The 20,833-nt window shown below is 39.8% G+C and overlaps 1 protein-coding gene across 1 annotated transcript in view; it reads left to right on the plus strand.

The window, feature by feature from the left end:
* LOC128697253 (tigger transposable element-derived protein 1) overlaps positions 1–20,833 on the plus strand; it is a 93,222-nt gene extending 72,389 nt beyond the window's left edge. Inside the window, exon 6 of the mRNA XM_070104181.1 lies at positions 18,153–20,833. Within this exon, the coding sequence (XP_069960282.1) occupies positions 18,153–19,801 (1,649 nt within the window). The 3' untranslated portion in view covers positions 19,802–20,833. The remainder of the gene's footprint in view (positions 1–18,152) is intronic.

Below are 20,833 nucleotides of genomic sequence, written 5' to 3' on the forward strand. Positions count from 1 at the left end.
TCATATACGTATTTAGTTTTCAGTACAGTGGTACCTTGATATTCGAACTTAATCCATTCCAGGAGACTGTTCAAGTGGTTAGTTGTATGAATATTGAATCAATTTTTCCCATAAGAAATAATGTAAATTAGATTAATCCATTCCAGACTCCAAAAATTATCAATTATAAAATATTTCCAGTGAAAATATTTCTTATGTAAACCTGTATCATAATATTTGCGTGGATAAAATCGTACTTGAAAACTATAAAAACAATAAATACACAAAATAAATGAAAATATAACTGCACTTTACTGAGGAGTGGTGATGACCTAAGAGGAAGGTGGAGAGATGTTAGTGTTTGAAAAAGGTTGTCACCTTCCATAAAACATCAGGTAACTGTACGTCTGGTGTTTTTTCTGTGTTCAGCAGCACTTGAAGGTGGTGGAGATTCACTAACATTTGATTTTTTTTTCTAAAGAAGCTGTCAAGCGTTGTCTGCTTTTGATGACTTTTCAAAATTTTTCTTAAGTGGTCAGCAACATTGTCATTGAACTTATTGAGGCTCCTGTTCACGACAGTAATGTTAGGATGCCATTTTTTTCACCAGGCTCTGTCTGTCAGCCCATTGGTTACATAGTTCCTTCATTTCTGCAGTGGAATGTTGCCATTATTGCTTCTCTCCTCTGAAGAAGAAATTTCCTCAACCATTTCTTCTTGCTGCTCCTTCTGTGGGTCTTGAAGTTCTTCTGTGGTGAGCACATTCTTGTGATCCTCCATCAACTCCTCTACATCATTATCATCCATTTTCAAACCCATGGACTGCCCCAGGGAAACAATATTCTTTGCTACAAGCTCTGCCTGAAAGCCATCAAAATCTTTGACACAGAGAGGCAAAGCTGGAACTTCCCACCGACTTTGTTTATTATCCTTCAACTCTAGAGGATATTAAAATGTTTCTTTTCAAAATTCCTTAAGTGTAAGGTCTGTTTCAGGTCACTTTAAAGCATCTTTTAAACAGTGCTTTTGTGTAAAGTTTCTTAAGACTGAAAATTACCTGCTGGTCCATGAGTTGGATAAGAGGAGTTAAGGGGCCAAGAACTTCACTTTAATAAAGCCGTATTCATCCACCAAATTTTCCTCCAGCAGCCTGGCGGGTGAGCAGAAACACTGTCCATTATCAGAAGTGCCCTTAATGGTAAGTTTATTTCTGCAAGGTAATGCTTCACACTTGGGGTAAACACTTAATATATCCACTCAGTGAAGAACTGCCTCCACATTACACTGAGTTTACTTTTCTTAAACACTCTTTGATTTTCAGAGTGGCAGACTAGCAACAGTTCCCACTAGCATTACCACACAACAAGAGTGTCAGCTTGTGTCCTGGTAATGATATTTTCTTCTTGTGTGATATAGGTTCTCTTAGACACACTTCCAAAAGAGACCATTTTCATCATAATTAAAAACTTGTTGAGGAATGTCTACATAGGTTTTAAGTTCCTTAACAAACGTTTTATCCTCATCTCTGTTAGCACTGGCAGCCTCCCCATTGCCTTGCTACACTATGACTTCCACTTCTCTTTCTAAACCTATCAAACCAGCCCATACTTGCTTTAAATTCATCATTTTTGGCACTATATCCCTGGGGTGTCTTGCCTAAGATCACTATATAACTGCTTTGATTTTCACAAATTACTGTTTCAGAAACACTGTCACCGACCAATTGTTTTTCGTTAATCCACACTAAAAAAAGTTTTTCCATTTCTTCAATTATCTGTGACCTTTTCACAGCAAGAATTTTCACTCCTTTCACCACATTGGCCCCTTTTATTGCTTCTTTATTTTTCAATGTGGACAAAAACGTGGATTTCACCATACCATACTGAGTGGCCAGGTCTGACACATGTGTCCACTTTTCCAATTCACAGTGAGTTTTTCACTTTAATTGATCTTGCTGCTTTCCATTTAGGCTTGTTTGAATCACTATTTTTTGGGGCCATGATTACTTATTTTCAATGAAAATATATAAAAAATAATACAGAATAACAGTGAAATACCAAAAAGTTTCACAGAGGTTGTATGAACGATGCTTAATGAAAGAAAGTTGACGAGAGACTGAGTGCGTGATGCTTCGTTTTCGTTGGACTTCGTCGAGATGGACCGTTTTAAGTCGAATATCAGGGCAGCATCCATTTTTTTTTATTAGCACACTGGCCAACTCCCACCAAGGCAGGGTGGCCCGAAAAAGGAAAACTTTCACCATCATTCACTCCATCACTGTCTTGCCAGAAGGGTGCTTTACACTACAGTTTTTAAACTGCAACATTAACACCCCTCCTTCAGAGTGCAGGCACTGTACTTCCCATCTCCAGGACTCAAGTCCAGCCTGCCAGTTTCCCTGAATCCCTTCATAAATGTTACTTTGCTCACACTCCAACAGCATATCAAGTATTAAAAACCATTTGTCTCTATTCACTCCTATCAAACACGCTCACGCATGCCCGCTGGAAGTCCAAGCCCCTCGCACACAAAACCTCCTTTACCCTCTCCCTCCAACCTTTCCTAGGCTGACCCCTACCCCGCCTTCCTTCCACTACAGACTGATACACTCTTGAAGTCATTCTGTTTTGCTCCATTCTCTCTAAATGTCCGAACCACCTCAACAACCCTTCCTCAGTCCTCTGGACAACAGTTTTGACAATCCCGCACCTCCTCCTAACTTCCAAACTACGAATTCTCTGCATTATATTCACACCACACATTGCCCTCAGACATGACATCTCCACTGCCTCCAGCCTTCTCCTCGCTGCAACATTCATCACCCATGCTTCACACCCATATAAGAGCGTTGGTAAAACTATACTCTCATACATTCCCCTCTAGATTAGATTTTAGATTTTGCCACCGAAGTGGCTAGTTTTTTTGTGCACCCCATATCCATCCTGTGGACGGTAGCGCGAGAGCATATGGATACACAAAAGGCCTAGGAACTAGGCCCCAAAGCGTTAACAGGAATACATATGGATTTATATCTACATATCTATAGTTCACTTCTCTGTTACAAGCAAATTTAGGAAATTTGCTTAGTATATCTGGTATCTTATTTTCATTAAAAAGATATCTTGACATGTCACATAGGTTATTATACTGTCTCTGTATTCCTCAATAAGTGGACAATTAAGCACATAGTGTTCAAGACAGTGACCATATGCCTGATCACATAATTTACATTTAGTTTGATCATCATCTGTGTGTCTCCCAAACTGCCAGAAGTACAGTGGACCCCCGCTTAACGATCACCTCCAAATGCGTCCAATTATGTAAGTGTATTTATGTAAGTGCGTTTGTACGTGTATGTTTGGGGGTCTGAAATGGACTAATCTACTTCACAATATTCCTTATGGGAAAAAATTCGGTCAGTACTGGCACCTGAACATACTACTGGAACGAAAAAAGTTCGTTAACCGGGGGTCCACTGTACTTGTAACCAAGCCTAAGCCTGGCCACTACAACATCAGTCAGTACTTGTAACCAAGCCTAAGTCTGGCCACTACAACATCAGTCAGTACTTGTAACCAAGCCTAAGCCTGGCCACTACAACATCAGTCAGTACTTGTAACCAAGCCTAAGTCTGGCCACTACAACATCAGTCAGTACTTGTAACCAAGCCTAAGCCTGGCCACTACAACATCAGTCAGTACTTGTAACCAAGCCTAAGCCTGGCCACTACAAAATCAGTCAGTACTTGTAACCAAGCCTAAGCCTGGCCACTACAACATCAGTCAGTACTTGTAACCAAGCCTAAGCCTGGCCACTACAACATCAGTCAGTACTTGTAACCAAGCCTAAGACTGGCCACTACAACATCAGTCAGTACTTGTAACCAAGCCTAAGCCTGGCCACTACAACATCAGTCAGTGTTCACATTGCACGTTGCTCCATAAACATACTTATCTATGTTCATGTTATCATAGTGGGTTATAGATCTACTCAGGCTTCTAACTGCATTCCTATAACAATCATTTTCATTATTTACTTCTCTCCTAATATTATTCCTAATGCTAGACACAGTTATACCAAAATTATATTCTACATTCTCCTTCTGGGTACTCTTCTTGGCTAACATATCAACTTTATCATGAAGGAGTAATCCAATGTGTGATGGCATCCATAGCAATTGTACATTAATTCCTTTGTCCCTAATTTTTGAGTATCTATACCTGGCTTCTCCAATGAGCATGTTGTTGGAGTCATTATATGAGTCAAGAGCCTTCAATGATGACATAGAATCAGTAATGATGATAGAGTCAAGCTCAGTGTCATAGGTTAACTTTAGCGCCATTAGGATTGCAAACAATTCAGTTTGCAGTGTAGACGTCCAGTTGTTAATTCTTATGCCTAACTCAACAAATTTATAATCGTTCTTAACTAGGGAGGTGGCAACAAGAGCAGATGCAGCCCTGCCAGAAGACTCCTGCTTAGATCCATCAGTGTATATAACTTGTGATAACTTATTACTACCAGCTAGGTGAGAAATTTCTTCTTGAGCAGTTGCTCTAACAAGAGATTTAAGGAAGGGATTACTAGCAATAAGCTTCTTGGGAGGGACTTGCAGGTATGTGATATTAAATGAACACATCTTCCATGGAGGGGTGAAATGCTCTTGTTGCCTACAGTGATACAGTTCATGCAGGTTATAAAACTTGATGTAATTGCACGTTTTCACAATCCATTTAGATCTGTGTGTATTTACCTCTAGACACTTGGTAAGATTCACTGTGACAGTGTCTGGTACGTTTCTCAACATTCTAATACCGAGTACAGTGTTAATCTCAATAATCCTATCACTGCTACCAGAAATACCAAGCTCCTTCCTCATGTTAAGAACTTTTGTAGATCTGGGACAGCCAAGAATAATCCTGAGAGCTTCATTTTGCATTAACTCCAAGGGTCGGAGAGAACTTTCTCTAGCCAATATCAACATGGGAGCAGCATAATCAATTAAGGACCTAACATAGGCTATGTACATCATTCTTACAATTCTCACATTAACACCATAGTTGGGATTGTAGCCAGCAACAGCTTTGAGAGCATTTAGCCTAGCTTTGCATTTCTTATTTAGTTGTGGTATAGTGGATTTGTTAAAGGGTACATCTACACCAAGATATCTGTAAGTTTTAACGTAGCTAATGATTTCACCCTGCAAATAGATGGGTGGGGGATGTCGTTTGCTTGTTAATATCTTTGTTTTAGAGGAAGATATTATGAGGCCTAGTCGATTACAAATTGCTTGAACTTCATTAAGAATGGTACTCATCTTCTTATGCCCTGTTGTATGGATCATGATATCATCAGCATAGCTTATAACTATATGTTTAGGTGAGGCAGGTAGAGCATTTAGGAGAGTATTAATCAGAATATTAAATAGCATGGGACTAAGAACTCCTCCCTGCGGTGTACCTAAAGACATTTCTTTAGACTCACTTCTGAAGCCTTGGTAAAGGACAGAGGATACTCTATTTGACAGGTATCCTACTATCCAGCAGAGTAAGTTACCACCAATATTCATTTTGGCTAGTTCATGTAGTATAGCGGTTCTGTTCGCAATATCAAATGCAGATTTTAGATCAAGGAAAGTGGTAAAACTAGTAGAGGTGTGTGCAGTGAGAAAGGTGGAAATACAGTTCTGCACACTTTTACCTTTCATGAACCCATAGAGGTAGGGGGAAAGTTGGTGTCTGATTCTGTAGTACAATCTGTTAAGCATCATTCTTTCAAAAGTTTTACAAAGACAACTAGTTAAGGAGATCGCCCTAAATGTATCAGGCTGTTGGGGCTTAGGGATAGGCACAATGAGACTACTGGTCCGGGAAGTAGGAAGAACGCCCTCAATGTAACTGAGATTATACAGTGCCAACAAAGGGTTATCAGGCACGTGCCTTAGAGTTCTGAGAATATCATAGGTTATACCATCCTCTCCAGGAGAAGTTGATCGACCTTTAGTTAATACATTATCTAATTCATACTCGGTAAAGAGGCAATCACTCTCATCAATATTTTGGCTCATAAAATTAATCAGTTTCAACATTTCTTCAGAAGTACTCTCTAAATTTTTTCTAATATGAGATGGAAGGTTTTCATGCCTGGATGTTTTGGACCAGTCATTTATGAGGTCATTTGCTTTTTCAAGAGGAAAGGGATGAGCAACATTGCCAGTCTTTTTCCTGGTTATTTCATTTATACCTTTCCAAGCCAAACTTAAAGGGGTGGACCTATTTAATCCACTAACAAACTGTTCCCATTCCTGTTGCCTAAGTTCTTGCTTTCTATTCCTTGCATTTGTTAGTGCAGCTTGGAACGTTCTGAGCAGGTCTTGGGTTCTACATTCATGGTATGCTTTACCAATCCTCCTAGCTGCATGTGTTAGATTGCGTAGCTGTGGATCATTATAGTATTTACATTGGTTTTTATTGTTATTTATAGTGGAGGGTCTTTGTTTCCTATTCCTGCCCACTTGATCTGTGAGAACACTCAATAGTGGTAATTAAATCATCATTAAATTTTTCTGTGCCAATGGGCTCGTAATTCTTATACCATTGATCCAAGTGGTTAATAAAGTTGTCTCTGTGTTCTGGTTTGAGAATAAGTTTCCTCCTTCTGTATTTAGCTCCTTGATTGCTGGAGATGTGATCAAGATTGACAGTTGTTAGTCTTGGGAAGTGATCAGATAGAAGATCATCAACTATGACAGAGTCATGCATCGTATATGATGTATTAAATCCAAGACACAGATCTAGTATGCCACCATATATGTGAGTAGGCTCAGTAGTGCCCACAATTCGAACATTATCATGCTCATTTAGCAATTTCACTAGTTTAGTTCCATTGGTGTTTGTTATAGACCCACCAATATTCTTATGTCTGGCATTAAAATCTCCAAGAATGATGGTAGTTTCACTATTGATGCGATCTGGTAAAGCATCAGGTCGAAGCTGGTTCGCTGGGGCATAGAGATTAAAAATGTTTATGGAAAAATCGCCTGCATATACTTTGATACCATGATACTGCATGTTAACTCGACTCTGCAAGGTAAGGAGTGAATGTGGCAAGTTCTTTCTGACATTCATCACACAACAGTTGGTTGACCTTAGGTTATAAGCTGCATATCCAGGCAAGTTTGGTGGAGGTGCTCTATCTTTCAATCTACATTCCTGCAAACAGATGACATCAATATTCTTGGTTGCACTAATATGATGTAAGTCAGGCAACCGCTTCCTGATGGAAGCAATGTTCCATGAAAAGATTTGTAATGTATCCATTGTAGTGAGTTATTACAATCTCTTGCTCATAAGATGGTAAAACTATTATGCTTTGACTACAGTGTGCAGGCTCTTAACCCTTTGACTGTCGCGGCCGTATATATACGTTTTACGAGGTGCCGTGTTTGACGTATATATACTCATAAATTCTAGCGGCTTCAAATCAAGCAGGAGAAAGCTGGTAGGCCCACATGTGAGAGAATGGGTCTGTGTGGTCAGTGTGCACCATATAAAAAAAATCCTGGAGCACGCAGTGCATAATGAGAAAAAAAAACTCCGACCGTTTTTTTTAATTAAAATGCCGACTTTGTGGTCTATTTTCGTATAGTATTTATGGTTGTATTCTCGTTTTCTTGGTCTCATTTGATAGAATGGAAAACATATTACAGAAATAGAGGTGATTTTGATTGATTTTACTATAAAAAGAACCTAGAAATGGAGCTCAAAGTAGGGGAAATGTTTGATTTTTGCCAATGTTCAAAAGTAAACAAATGATGCCATTGTCCAATAAATGTCCAACTAGCCATTCTAATATGCAGTCATGAATGGGTTGATGTTATTTATACAGTTATTACAGCATTGCAGTAGTCTGCATAATAGTAAGTCTAATATTTTTTGTTTGAATAAAAATTCAAAATAGAAAGCAAGAGTAATATCAGAAGGACCTGGAGACGTGACTGATGAACAAAGAAAACGTTATTTTAGAGCCAGGAATGTCTGCATTGTTCATTCTGGACCTTATTTTGAAATTGTCATATTTTTTAGTTTTCGTGAAATTGGCCAAATTGCAAATTTCTGACCACATTATTAGGTAGTTGAAATCAGTAAATGGGCAGTTTCTTGTATTCAATCGATAGAAAAAATGAAGTTCTAAAGAAATAGCTATGAGTTTGGTCGACTGGAACAATGGAATTAGCCGAAAATAGGGCTCAAAGTGGGCGAAATCGCCGATTTGTAAACAGCGCCGAGGTCGCTAACTTCGCGAGAGCATAATTCCGTCAGTTTTCCATCAAATTTCGTTTTTTTTGGTGTCATTACAATCGGGAAAAGATTCTCTATCATTTCATAAGAAAAAATTATTTATTTTTTTTTTCTAAATTTTGCGACACCAGGAGACACCTCAGGATTGGGGGTTGCGACAGTCAAAGGGTTAAGAGGAAATAGCATAGTTTGTACGTCTTTATCTTCAGGACCTTTATTTTTAAGCATTTTTCGGCATATTGGCAGCCAGTTCCAATGTAAGTCTTGAAGGCAAGAGTCATGGGCTTCTTTCCCACAAATTGCTGGAAGCTGAACGGAGATTGCTGCACTTTTGACATCATCACCATGCTCAAGAGCATCATCCTGATTACATATATTTATTAAACTTGTCAGGATCTGTTCAAGATGCTCAATTTTTTTCTGGAAATTTGTTATAATATGAGGAAGGTCAGGCGAATCCAATGCCTCTCCGGAGGATGGCACTTCTGAGTTAGTGCTTTCTTTAACACCTATCACCTTAACAGGTACCATGGTTACATTAGTGTTCTCTGATGGTGCCTGTGGCAAGTCTGTTTCATCATTCATTGCAGGTAGGTCCTGTGCATCTGACTCATTTCCAATTTCCAGGTGGTGTCCGTCTGACTGTTGTAGTTGTGTGTATTGGGAAGAATGACAAGCTCATCCTCATATTCAGGTGTAGCCATAGGTATCAGTAGTGGCAGACCAGTAGTTCCACATGTGCTAGCAGGGATGGCTAGCTCCTCCACAGCTGGTGTGTGTGATGGCATTCTTGTGTCACCAGAATCCTTTGCAGTGAGGTGGGGTTCTTGCACACTTTGCAGAGGTTCAGTCTCAGATCTGGCTGTGGTAGACTGGATGGCCTCATTTGCCTCCAAGGACAAAGTTCTTTGTCTCCACAGACTCCTAAGTGCACTGCTCACCCTTTTCCCCTCATCAATTCTATGATTCACCTCATCTTTCATAGACCCATCTGCTGACACGTCCACTCCCAAATATCTGAATACTTTCACCTCCTCCATACTCTCTCCCTCCAATATGATATCCAGTCTTTCATCACCTAATCTTTTTGTTATCCTCAAAACCTTACTCTTTCCTGTATTCACTTTTAATTTTCTTCTTTTACATACCCTACCAAATTCATCCACCAATCTCTGCAACTTCTCTTCAGAATCTTCCAAGAGCACAGTGTCATCAGCAAAGAGCAACTGTGACAACTCCCACTTTATGTGTGATTCTTTATCTTTTAACTCCACGCCTCTTGCCAAGACCCTCGCATTTACTTCTCTTACAACCCCATCTATAAATATATTAAACAACCACGGTGACATCACACATCCTTGTCTAAGGCCTACTTTTACTGAGAAATAATCTCCCTCTTTCCTACATACTCTAACTTGAGCCTCACTATCCACGTAAAAACTCTTCACTGCTTTCAGTAACCTACCTCCTACACCATACACCTGCAACATCTGCCACATTGCCCCCCTATCCACCTTGTCATACGCCTTTTCCAAATCCATAAATGCCACAAAGACCTCTTTAGCCTTATCTAAATACTGTTCACTTATATGTTTCACTGTAAACACCGGGTCCACACACCCCCTACCTTTCCTAAAGCCTCCTTGTTCATCTGCTATCCTATTCTCCGTCTTACTCTAAATTCTTTCAATAATAACTCTACCATACACTTTACCAGGTATACTCAACAGACTTTTACTTTTATTATTTTTTTATTATCACACTGGCCGATTCCCACCAAGGCAGGGTGGTCCGAAAAAGAAAAACTTTCACCATCATTCACTCCATCACTGTCTTGCCAGAAGGGTGCTTTACACTACAGTTTTTAAACTGCAACATTAACACCCCTCCTTCAGACTTATCCCCCTATAATTTTTGCACTCTCTTTTGTCCTCTTTGCCTTTATACAAAGGACCTATGCATGCTCTCTGCCAATCCCTAGGTACCTTACCCTCTTCCATACATTTATTAAATAATTGCACCAACCACTCCAAAACTATATTCCCACCTGCTTTTAACATTTCTATCTTTATCCCATCAATCCCGGCTGCCTTACCCCCTTTCATTTTACCTACTGCCTCACGAACTTCCTCCACACTCACAACTGGCTCTTCCTCACTCCTACAAGATGTTATTCCTCCTTGCCCTATACACAAAATCACAGCTTCCCTATCTTCATCAACATTTAACAATTCCTCAAAATATTCCTTCCATCTTCCCAATACCTTTAACTCTCCATTTAATAACTCTCCTCTCCTATTTTTAACTGACAAATCCATTTGTTCTCTAGGCTTTCTTAACTTGTTAATCTCACTCCAAAACTTTTTCTTACTTTCAACAAAATTTGTTGATAACATCTCACCCACTCTCTCATTTGCTCTCTTTTTACATTGCTTCACCACTCTCTTAACCTCTCTCCAATTACTGAGTCAAATTTTTCTCGAAAAAGTTGGGTGAATATCAAGTTTTACGATTATAGGTACATATGTACGAATATTGAGGTTCCCCTGCACTGGTATTTAGTAAGTTGCAGTAATTATTTACTCATTTACTTATTCAGTGACAGCCTCTCCTCACTCAGCAACTCGTTTACCAATGCCTTGGACTTACGACAGGCTCTCTGACCAATATACACACCTAAATAATGTATATTAGAGCTGATTTTCACTATTCTTTTTTTTTTTTTTTTTTTTTATTATCACACCGGCCGATTCCCACCAAGGCAGGGTGGCCCGAAAAAGAAAAACTTTCACCATCATTCACTCCATCACTGTCTTGCCAGAAGGGTGCTTTACACTACAGTTTTTAAACTGCAACATTAACACCCCTCCTTCAGAGTGCAGGCACTGTACTTCCCATCTCCAGGACTCAAGTCCGGCCTGCCGGTTTCCCTGAATCCCTTCATAAATGTTACTTTGCTCACACTCCAACAGCACGTCAAGTATTAAAAACCATTTGTCTCCATTCACTCCTATCAAACACGCTCACGCATGCCTGCTGGAAGTCCAAGCCCCTCGCACACAAAACCTCCTTTACCCCCTCCCTCCAACCCTTCCTAGGCCGACCCCTACCCCGCCTTCCTTCCACTACAGACTGATACACTCTTGAAGTCATTCTGTTTCGCTCCATTCTCTCTACATGTCCGAACCACCTCAACAACCCTTCCTCAGCCCTCTGGACAACAGTTTTGGTAATCCCGCACCTCCTCCTAACTTCCAAACTACGAATTCTCTGCATTATATTCACACCACACATTGCCCTCAGACATGACATCTCCACTGCCTCCAGCCTTCTCCTCGCTGCAACATTCATCACCCACGCTTCACACCCATATAAGAGCGTTGGTAAAACTATACTCTCATACATTCCCCTCTTTGCCTCCAAGGACAAAGTTCTTTGTCTCCACAGACTCCTAAGTGCACCACTCACTCTTTTTCCCTCATCAATTCTATGATTCACCTCATCTTTCATAGACCCATCTGCTGACACGTCCACTCCCAAATATCTGAATACGTTCACCTCCTCCATACTCTCTCCCTCCAATCTGATATTCAATCTTTCATCACCTAATCTTTTTGTTATCCTCATAACCTTACTCTTTCCTGTATTCACCTTTAATTTTCTTCTTTTGCACACCCTACCAAATTCATCCACCAATCTCTGCAACTTCTCTTCAGAATCTCCCAAGAGCACAGTGTCATCAGCAAAGAGCAGCTGTGACAACTCCCACTTTGTGTGTGATTCTTTATCTTTTAACTCCACGCCTCTTGCCAAGACCCTCGCATTTACTTCTCTTACAACCCCATCTATAAATATATTAAACAACCACGGTGACATCACACATCCTTGTCTAAGGCCTACTTTTACTGGGAAAAAATTTCCCTCTTTCCTACATACTCTAACTTGAGCCTCACTATCCTCGTAAAAACTCTTCACTGCTTTCAGTAACCTACCTCCTACACCATACACTTGCAACATCTGCCACATTGCCCCCCTATCCACCCTGTCATACGCCTTTTCCAAATCCATAAATGCCACAAAGACCTCTTTAGCCTTATCTAAATACTGTTCACTTATATGTTTCACTGTAAACACCTGGTCCACACACCCCCTACCTTTCCTAAAGCCTCCTTGTTCATCTGCTATCCTATTCTCCGTCTTACTCTTAATTCTTTCAATTATAACTCTACCATACACTTTACCAGGTACACTCAACAGACTTATCCCCCTATAATTTTTGCACTCTCTTTTATCCCCTTTGCCTTTATACAAAGGAACTATGCATGCTCTCTGCCAATCCGTAGGTACCTTACCCTCTTCCATACATTTATTAAATAATTGCAACAACCACTCCAAAACTATATCCCCACCTGCTTTTAACATTTCTATCTTTATCCCATCAATCCCGGCTGCCTTACCCCCTTTCATTTTACCTACTGCCTCACGAACTTCCCCCACACTCACAACTGGCTCTTCTTCACTCCTACAAGATGTTATTCCTCCTTGCCCTATACACGAAATCACAGCTTCCCTATCTTCATCAACATTTAACAATTCCTCAAAATATTCCTTCCATCTTCCCAATACCTCTAACTCTCCATTTAATAACTCTCCTCTCCTATTTTTAACTGACAAATCCATTTGTTCTCTAGGCTTTCTTAACTTGTTAATCTCACTCCAAAACTTTTTCTTATTTTCAACAAAATTTGTTGATAACATCTCACCCACTCTCTCATTTGCTCTCTTTTTACATTGCTTCACCACTCTCTTAACTTCTCTCTTTTTCTCCATATACTCTTCCCTCCTTGCATCACTTCTACTTTGTAAAAATTTCTCATATGCTAACTTTTTCTCCCTTACTACTCTCTTTACATCATCATTCCACCAATCGCTCCTCTTCCCTCCTGCACCCACTTTCCTGTAACCACAAACTTCTGCTGAACACTCTAACACTACATTTTTAAACCTACCCCATACCTCTTCGACCCCATTGCCTATGCTCTCATTAGCCCATCTATCCTCCAATAGCTGTTTATATCTTACCCTAACTGCCTCCTCTTTTAGTTTATAAACCTTCACCTCTCTCTTCCCTGATGCTTCTATTCTCCTTGTATCCCATCTACCTTTTACTCTCAGTGTAGCTACAACTAGAAAGTGATCTGATATATCTGTGGCCCCTCTATAAACATGTACATCCTGAAGTTTACTCAACAGTATTTTATCTACCAATACATAATCCAACAGACTACTGTCATTTCGCCCTACATCATATCGTGTATACTTATTTATCCTCTTTTTCTTAAAATATGTATTACCTATAACTAAACCCCTTTCTATACAAAGTTCAATCAAAGGGCTCCCATTATCATTTACACCTGGCACCCCAAACTTACCTACCACACCCTCTCTAAAAGTTTCTCCTACTTTAGCATTCAAGTCCCCTACCACAATTACTCTCTCACTTGGTTCAAAGGCTCCTATACATTCACTTAACATCTCCCAAAATCTCTCTCTCTCCTCTGCATTCCTCTCTTCTCCAGGTGCATACACGCTTATTATGACCCACTTCTCGCATCCAACCTTTACTTTAATCCACATAATTCTTGAATTTACACATTCATATTCTCTTTTCTCCTTCCATAACTGATCATTTAACATTACTGCTACCCCTTCCTTTGCTCTAACTCTCTCAGATACTCCAGATTTAATCCCATTTATTTCCCCCCACTGAAACTCTCCTACCCCCTTCAGCTTTGTTTCGCTTAGGGCCAGGACATCCAACTTCTTTTCATTCATAACATCAGCAATCATCTGTTTCTTGTCATCCGCACTACATCCACGCACATTTAAGCAACCCAGTTTTATAAAGTTTTTCTTCTTCTCTTTTTTAGTAATTGTATACAGGAGAAGGGGTTACTAGCCCATTGCTCCCGGCATTTTAGTCGCCTCATACGACACGCATGGCTTACGGAGGAAAGATTCTTTTCCACTTCCCCATGGACAATAGAAGAAATAAAAAAGAACAAGAGCTATTTAGAAAAAGGAGAAAAACCTAGATTTTTATTACAATATATAGTATACATGTACTATTGTATAAACATTTAAAAATATACCAGAAATGTTATAAATGGTGCAGAGGTAACATTAAAACAATATCCAAGATGGTTGACACAAACTCACTACCATTATAGTATGTTCCTCACTTAGTGACAAATTTGTAGTAATGTGGTCTTAGGAACAGAACTCCATCGTTAAGTGAGGAGAGGCTGTATTCATTTTTTATTTATGATGGGTTCGTCAGACCATAACCTCATCATAAGTCAAGGAGGACCTGTACTTAACTGTATGCCTAATATTGTACTGGAGAAGAATCCTTCCACTGTAAGTCATGCATGTCGTAAGAGGTGACTAAAATGCTAGCAGCAAGGGGCTAGTAACCCATCTCCTGTATAAATTACTAAATGTAAAAAAGAGGGTAAATTTTTCTTTTTTCTTTTTTGGGTCACCTAGCCTTGGTGGAAGATAGCCAGTGCTCTAAAAATATAAAAATAATATAAACTTATCTTGCAATAAATACTGAGAATAAAGGAGGTTTTTGTTTTGTTTTTCATCAAACCAGCCATATCCCACTGAGGCAGGATGACCTAAAAAGAAAAAAGTTTTTTTTTTAACTTCAGTAATGTATACAGGAGAAGGGGTTACTAGCACTTTGTTCCCCGCATGTAAGTCGCCTCTTACGACATGCATGACTTATGGAGGAAAAATTCTGTTCCACTTCCCCATGGAGATAAAAGGAAATAAACAAGAACAAGAATTAGTAAGATAATAGACGAAAACCCCCAGAGGGGTGTGTATATATATACAGTACTTGTATATGCATGTGCAGTGTGATCTAAGTGTAAGCAGAAATAGCAAGATGTACCCGAAATCTTGCATGTTTGTGAGACAGAAAAACAATTAGAGGCTTCCATTTCACACTCACTTGGCAGGACGGTCGTACCTCCCTGAGCGGTTGCTGTTTACCAACCTACTACCTAGGAATAAAAGAGTTACAAGTACAATTTACCCAATGGATTTTGTCTGTTATTTTAGAAAGTTCATTATAATAAAGTTGCTTATATTGAGAGTGCTAAAGATTCTGTTATATTGAAGGTGCTAAAGTTCCTTTATTTTTTTTTTTTTTTTCAACAAGTCGGTCGTCTCCCACCGAGGCAGGGTGACCCAAAAAAGAAAGAAAATCCCCAAAAAGAAAATACTTTCATCATCATTCAACAATTTCACCACACGCACACATTATCACTGCTTTTGCAGAGGTGCTCAGAATACAACAGTTTAGAAGCATATACGTATAAAGATACACAACATTATTATCACTATTTTTATTATCACACTGGCCGACTCCCACCAAGGCAGGGTGGCCCGAAAAAGAAAAGCTTTCACCACCAAACACGCTCACGCATGCCTGCTGGAAGTCCAAGCCCCTCGCACACAAAACCTCCTTTACCCCCTCCCTCAGACCTTTCCTAGGCTGACCCCTACCCCGCCTTCCTTCCACTACAGACTGATACACTCTTGAAGTTATTCTGTTTCGCTCCATTCTCTCCACATGTCCGAACCACCTCAACAACCCTTCCTCAGCCCTCTGGACAACAGTTTTGGTAATCCCGCACCTCCTCCTAACTTCCAAACTACGAATTCTCTGCATTATATTCACACCACACATTGCTCTCAGACATGACATCTCCACTGCCTCCAGCCTTCTCCTCGCTGCAACATTCATCACCCATGCTTCACACCCATATAAGAGCGTTGGTAAAACTATACTCTCATACATTCCCCTCTTTGCCTCCAAGGACAAAGTTCTTTGTCTCCACAGACTCCTAAGTGCACCACTCACCCTTTTCCCCTCATCAATTCTATGATTCACCTCATCTTTCATAGACCCATCCGCTGACACGTCCACTCCCAAATATCTGAATACATTCACCTCCTCCATACTCTCTCCCTCCAATCTTTCATCACCTAATTTTTTTGTTATCCTCATAACCTTACTCTTTCCTGTATTCACTTTCAATTTTCTTCTTTTGCACACCCTACCAAATTCATCCACCAATCTCTGCAACTTCTCTTCAGAATCTCCCAAGAGCACAGTGTCATCAGCAAAGAGCAACTGTGACAACTCCCACTTTATTACCTGGAGAGAGTTCCGGGGGTCAACGCCCCCGCGGCCCGGTCTGTGACCAGGCCTCCTGGTGGATCAGAGCCTGATCAACCAGGCTGTTGCTGCTGGCTGCACGCAAACCAACGTACGAGCCACAGCCCGGCTGATCCGGAACTGACTTTAGGTGCTTGTCCAGTGCCAGCTTGAAGACTGCCAGGGGTCTGTTGGTAATCCCCCTTATGTGTGCTGGGAGGCAGTTGAACAGTCTCGGGCCCCTGACACTTATTGTATGGTCTCTTAACGTGCTAGTGACACCCCTGCTTTTCATTGGGGGGATGGTGCATCGTCTGCCAAGTCTTTTGCTTTCGTAGTGAGTGATTCTCGTGTGCAAGTTCGGTACTAGTCCCTCTAGGATTTTCCAGGTGTATATAATCATGTATCTCTCCCTCCTGCGTTCCAGGGAATACAGGTTTAGGAACCTCAAGCGCTCCCAATAATTGAGGTGTTTTATCTCTGTTATGCGCGCCGTGAAAGTTCTCTGTACATTTTCTAGGTCGGCAATTTCACCTGCCTTGAAAGGTGCTGTTAGTGTGCAGCAATATTCCAGCCTAGATAGAACAAGTGACCTGAAGAGTGTCATCATGGGCTTGGCCTCCCTAGTTTTGAAGGTTCTCATTATCCATCCTGTCATTTTTCTAGCAGATGCGATTGATACAATGTTATGTGTGATTCTTTATCTTTTAACTCCACGCCTCTTGCCAAGACCCTCGCATTTACTTCTCTTACAACCCCATCTATAAATATATTAAACAACCACGGTGACATCACACATCCTTGTCTAAGGCCTACTTTTACTGGGAAATAATTTCCCTCTTTCCTACATACTCTAACTTGAGCCTCACTATCCTCGTAAAAACTCTTCACTGCTTTCAGTAACCTACCTCCTACACCATACACCTGCAACATCTGCCACATTGCCCCCCTATCCACCCTGTCATACGCCTTTTCCAAATCCATAAATGCCACAAAGACCTCTTTAACCTTATCTAAATACTGTTCACTTATATGTTTCACTGTAAACACCTGGTCCACACACCCCCTACCTTTCCTAAAGCCTCCTTGTTCATCTGCTATCCTATTCTCCGTCTTACTTTTAATTCTTTCAATAATAACTCTACCATACACTTTACCAGGTATACTCAACAGACTTATCCCCCTATAATTTTTGCACTCTTTTATCCCTCCAAAATGCAATTTTTTTTTTAGCAAAATAGGTTAGGTTAGATAAGATTGGTCAGAAAACTGGATAAGTGCTTCCTGATGCAGGTCTTAGTCATATGATGACCCACAACTGCAGCTTTTGGTCATCTGACCGAGACCTTCTGCTGGCTTACCCCACTAATTTAATTATTTAATTGTTAGAGAATATACCATCAAAAAATATATATAGGAAATTGAATAAAACATGGAAATGCTTTCATAGTAAGCACTGTTAAATTTTGGATAAACTTTTTCAATTCCATTTACCAAAAAATATCAAACTTCATACAAAAGATTTATATGATAATTGTACTTTAGTACAATTATATATATAAGAGAGCTGATGTACCTGTATTTTGATAAAGCAGTTAAATTGTGATTACTGGCCCTAATTAAAAGAATTTTAATTACAGGTACCTCTACCAAGAAGAAGATTATGTTAGAGACTGAGATGCAAGTCCTCCAGAAACTTGAACAAGTTGATCATGGTCTCGGTAAGGTTAAGTCAACCAACTTAGCAGAATCACCTTTGTGTAGCAGAGAGGAAAATCACAAGAAAGTTAAAGGAAGTTGCAATGTGATTGAAACAATGGAGAGTTTATTGCACATTTGGATTGAAGATGGAATTAAACAGCGCATTCCCTTAAGTATGACAATAATTCAAGAGAAAGCCAGGAATATTACCGAAGATATAAAAGAGAAAGAAGGTGAATCAGTTTTCACCAAGTCTTTCAATGCAAGTTGTAGTTGGTTTGATCATTTCATGAGAAGAACCAATTTACATAAACTGAAATTAACTGAAGAAGGAATAGGTGCTGATACTGAAGCTGCAAATCAATATTCTGAAGTTTTTAAGAATATTATTGAGGAAGGAGAATATTTACCATGTCAGGTGTTTAGTGTCAGTGACACAACACTTTACTGGAAAAAAATGCCAGACAGAACCTTTGTATCTTGTAAAGATAAAAAAGCAGCTAAACTTGACACAAGTGAAGATCAGTTAACTCTTCTTGTTGGTGCCAATGCTGCAGGAGAGTTTCCCCTGAAGCCTCTCTTGATTTATCATAGAGAAAATCCTGAGGCTGTACAAGGTTACTGTAAGTCGTATCTTCCTGTTTTGTGGAGATCCAACAAGAAAGCCTGGATAACCAAATATATTTTTAAAGACTGGTTTATATTTTACTTCTGCCCAGCTGTTGAGAATTATTGTAAGAGGAAAAACATTGATCACAAAGCATTGTTAATAATAGATAGTTTAATAATAGATAGAGCTCCAGGTCATCCCACATTCTTAAGTGATGCATCTCCTCACATAAGAGTTGAATTTCTACCCAAAAATACATCAACAGTTCTCCAACCCATGGATCAGGGGGTGATATCAATGTTCAAGTGTTTTTACATGCAGGAAAACTATTCTCAAATGATTCGTTCAATAGATACACAAGACCTGCTTCAAATTCAAGTGTACTGGCAAAATTATAACATCTTGGATGCAGTTAAGAGCATTGAAGCTTCTTGGAATAAGGTGAAGGAGTCAACCTTGAATGCAGCTTGGAGAAACTTGTGGCCAGAATGTGTGTGTGATTTTTTGGGATTTAATAAAGAAGAAAGTGAAGTTTGGGACATTATTAGCACTGACCTTGAAGATGAAATAAAGGAGGTCGTTCGACTTGCACACACAGCAGGTTTTATTGAGACTGAAGCATGTGATGTGCAGCAACTGTTGCAGTTACCTAGGGAACCACTGACGACTGACGACTTACTTGAGGTAGAGAAGATGAGAACAGTTTCATGTGAGGACAATGAAGAGACGGATGAACCCATATATCGAGAAATGACAACCAAAAAAATGTTCCGTGCATTGAGGCTGCTGGATACAGCATTGGCAGCTATTCAGGACATGGACCCCATAGTAGAGAGAAGTTCCAGCATTTGTGAAAGCATTAACCATCAAGTCGAGTGCTACAGGACGATGTACAGCGAGAAACGGAAGGCAGCGCTGGAGGCAAAATTGGATGCATTACTAATAAACAGTTTTCCCAAGACTGAGCACCATCACTAAATCTTGTGCTATTACACTCCGTGATGATGAAGATAGTCATGAGTGGTGAAGCGTTGCACCATCGTTATTCCACTTCAAGGGGGAGAGAAGAAGACTTGATCAAACCTATTGTAGCTACCCTCTCCTCCCTCAGATCAAACCCTAAGTAATGTATCATATGGTTTTAACAGAAGTAAACTGGTACATTTTTTTATTATCACATTTTTTATTATTATTAACACATCGGCCATTTCCCACCAAGGCAAGGTGGCCCTGAAAAAGAAAAACTTTCACCATCATTCACTCCATCACTGTCTTGCCAAAGGCATGCTTACATTACAGTTATAAAATGAACATTAACACCCTCCTTCAGAGTGCAGGCACTGTACTTCCTGTCTCTAGGACTCAAGTCCGACCTGCCAGTTTCCCTCAATCCCTTCATAAATATTACCCTGCTCACAACTTGTCAGTTCTCTGAACCATATATCTACACAAGTAGCAAGTTATACCCATTCTCCAGTGTGTTCATGAGACAGAAAAAGGAACAGCAATCCTACCATCATGTAAAACAGTTACAAGTTTCTGTTTCACACTCACTTGGCTGGACAGTAGTACCTCCCTGGGTGGTTGCTGTCTATCAACCTACTACATTTATCTACATATTACTGTGTGTGCGTGTGTGTTTTTTTAACATGTCGACCATTTCCCACCGAGACGCAAAAAGAATGGAAAATAACTTTTATCATCATTCATCGCTTTCATCATCACTACTGTAATTTTTAATAATTTTTTGTAATTAAATTTTTAACGTCTATTATGAGTTGTTTTAATATTGCAATATCAGTAGTGATGTTGTAGGCCCTTGGCAGATGTACGTACTATGATTAGTGTATCAGTTGACAGACTGATTGACTTATAATCCTGGATGCACTGGAGGACAGACACAATGCAGATGTAGTATACACAGACTTTTCGAATGCCTTCGACAAGTGTTATCATGGTGTTATAGAACACAAAATGTATGGTAAATGAATAAAAGGAAAAGTGGGTAAA

The sequence above is a fragment of the Cherax quadricarinatus genome, chromosome 89 (assembly GCF_038502225.1).
Source record: "Cherax quadricarinatus isolate ZL_2023a chromosome 89, ASM3850222v1, whole genome shotgun sequence".
In the NCBI taxonomy this organism is placed as follows: Eukaryota; Metazoa; Arthropoda; class Malacostraca; order Decapoda; family Parastacidae; genus Cherax; species Cherax quadricarinatus.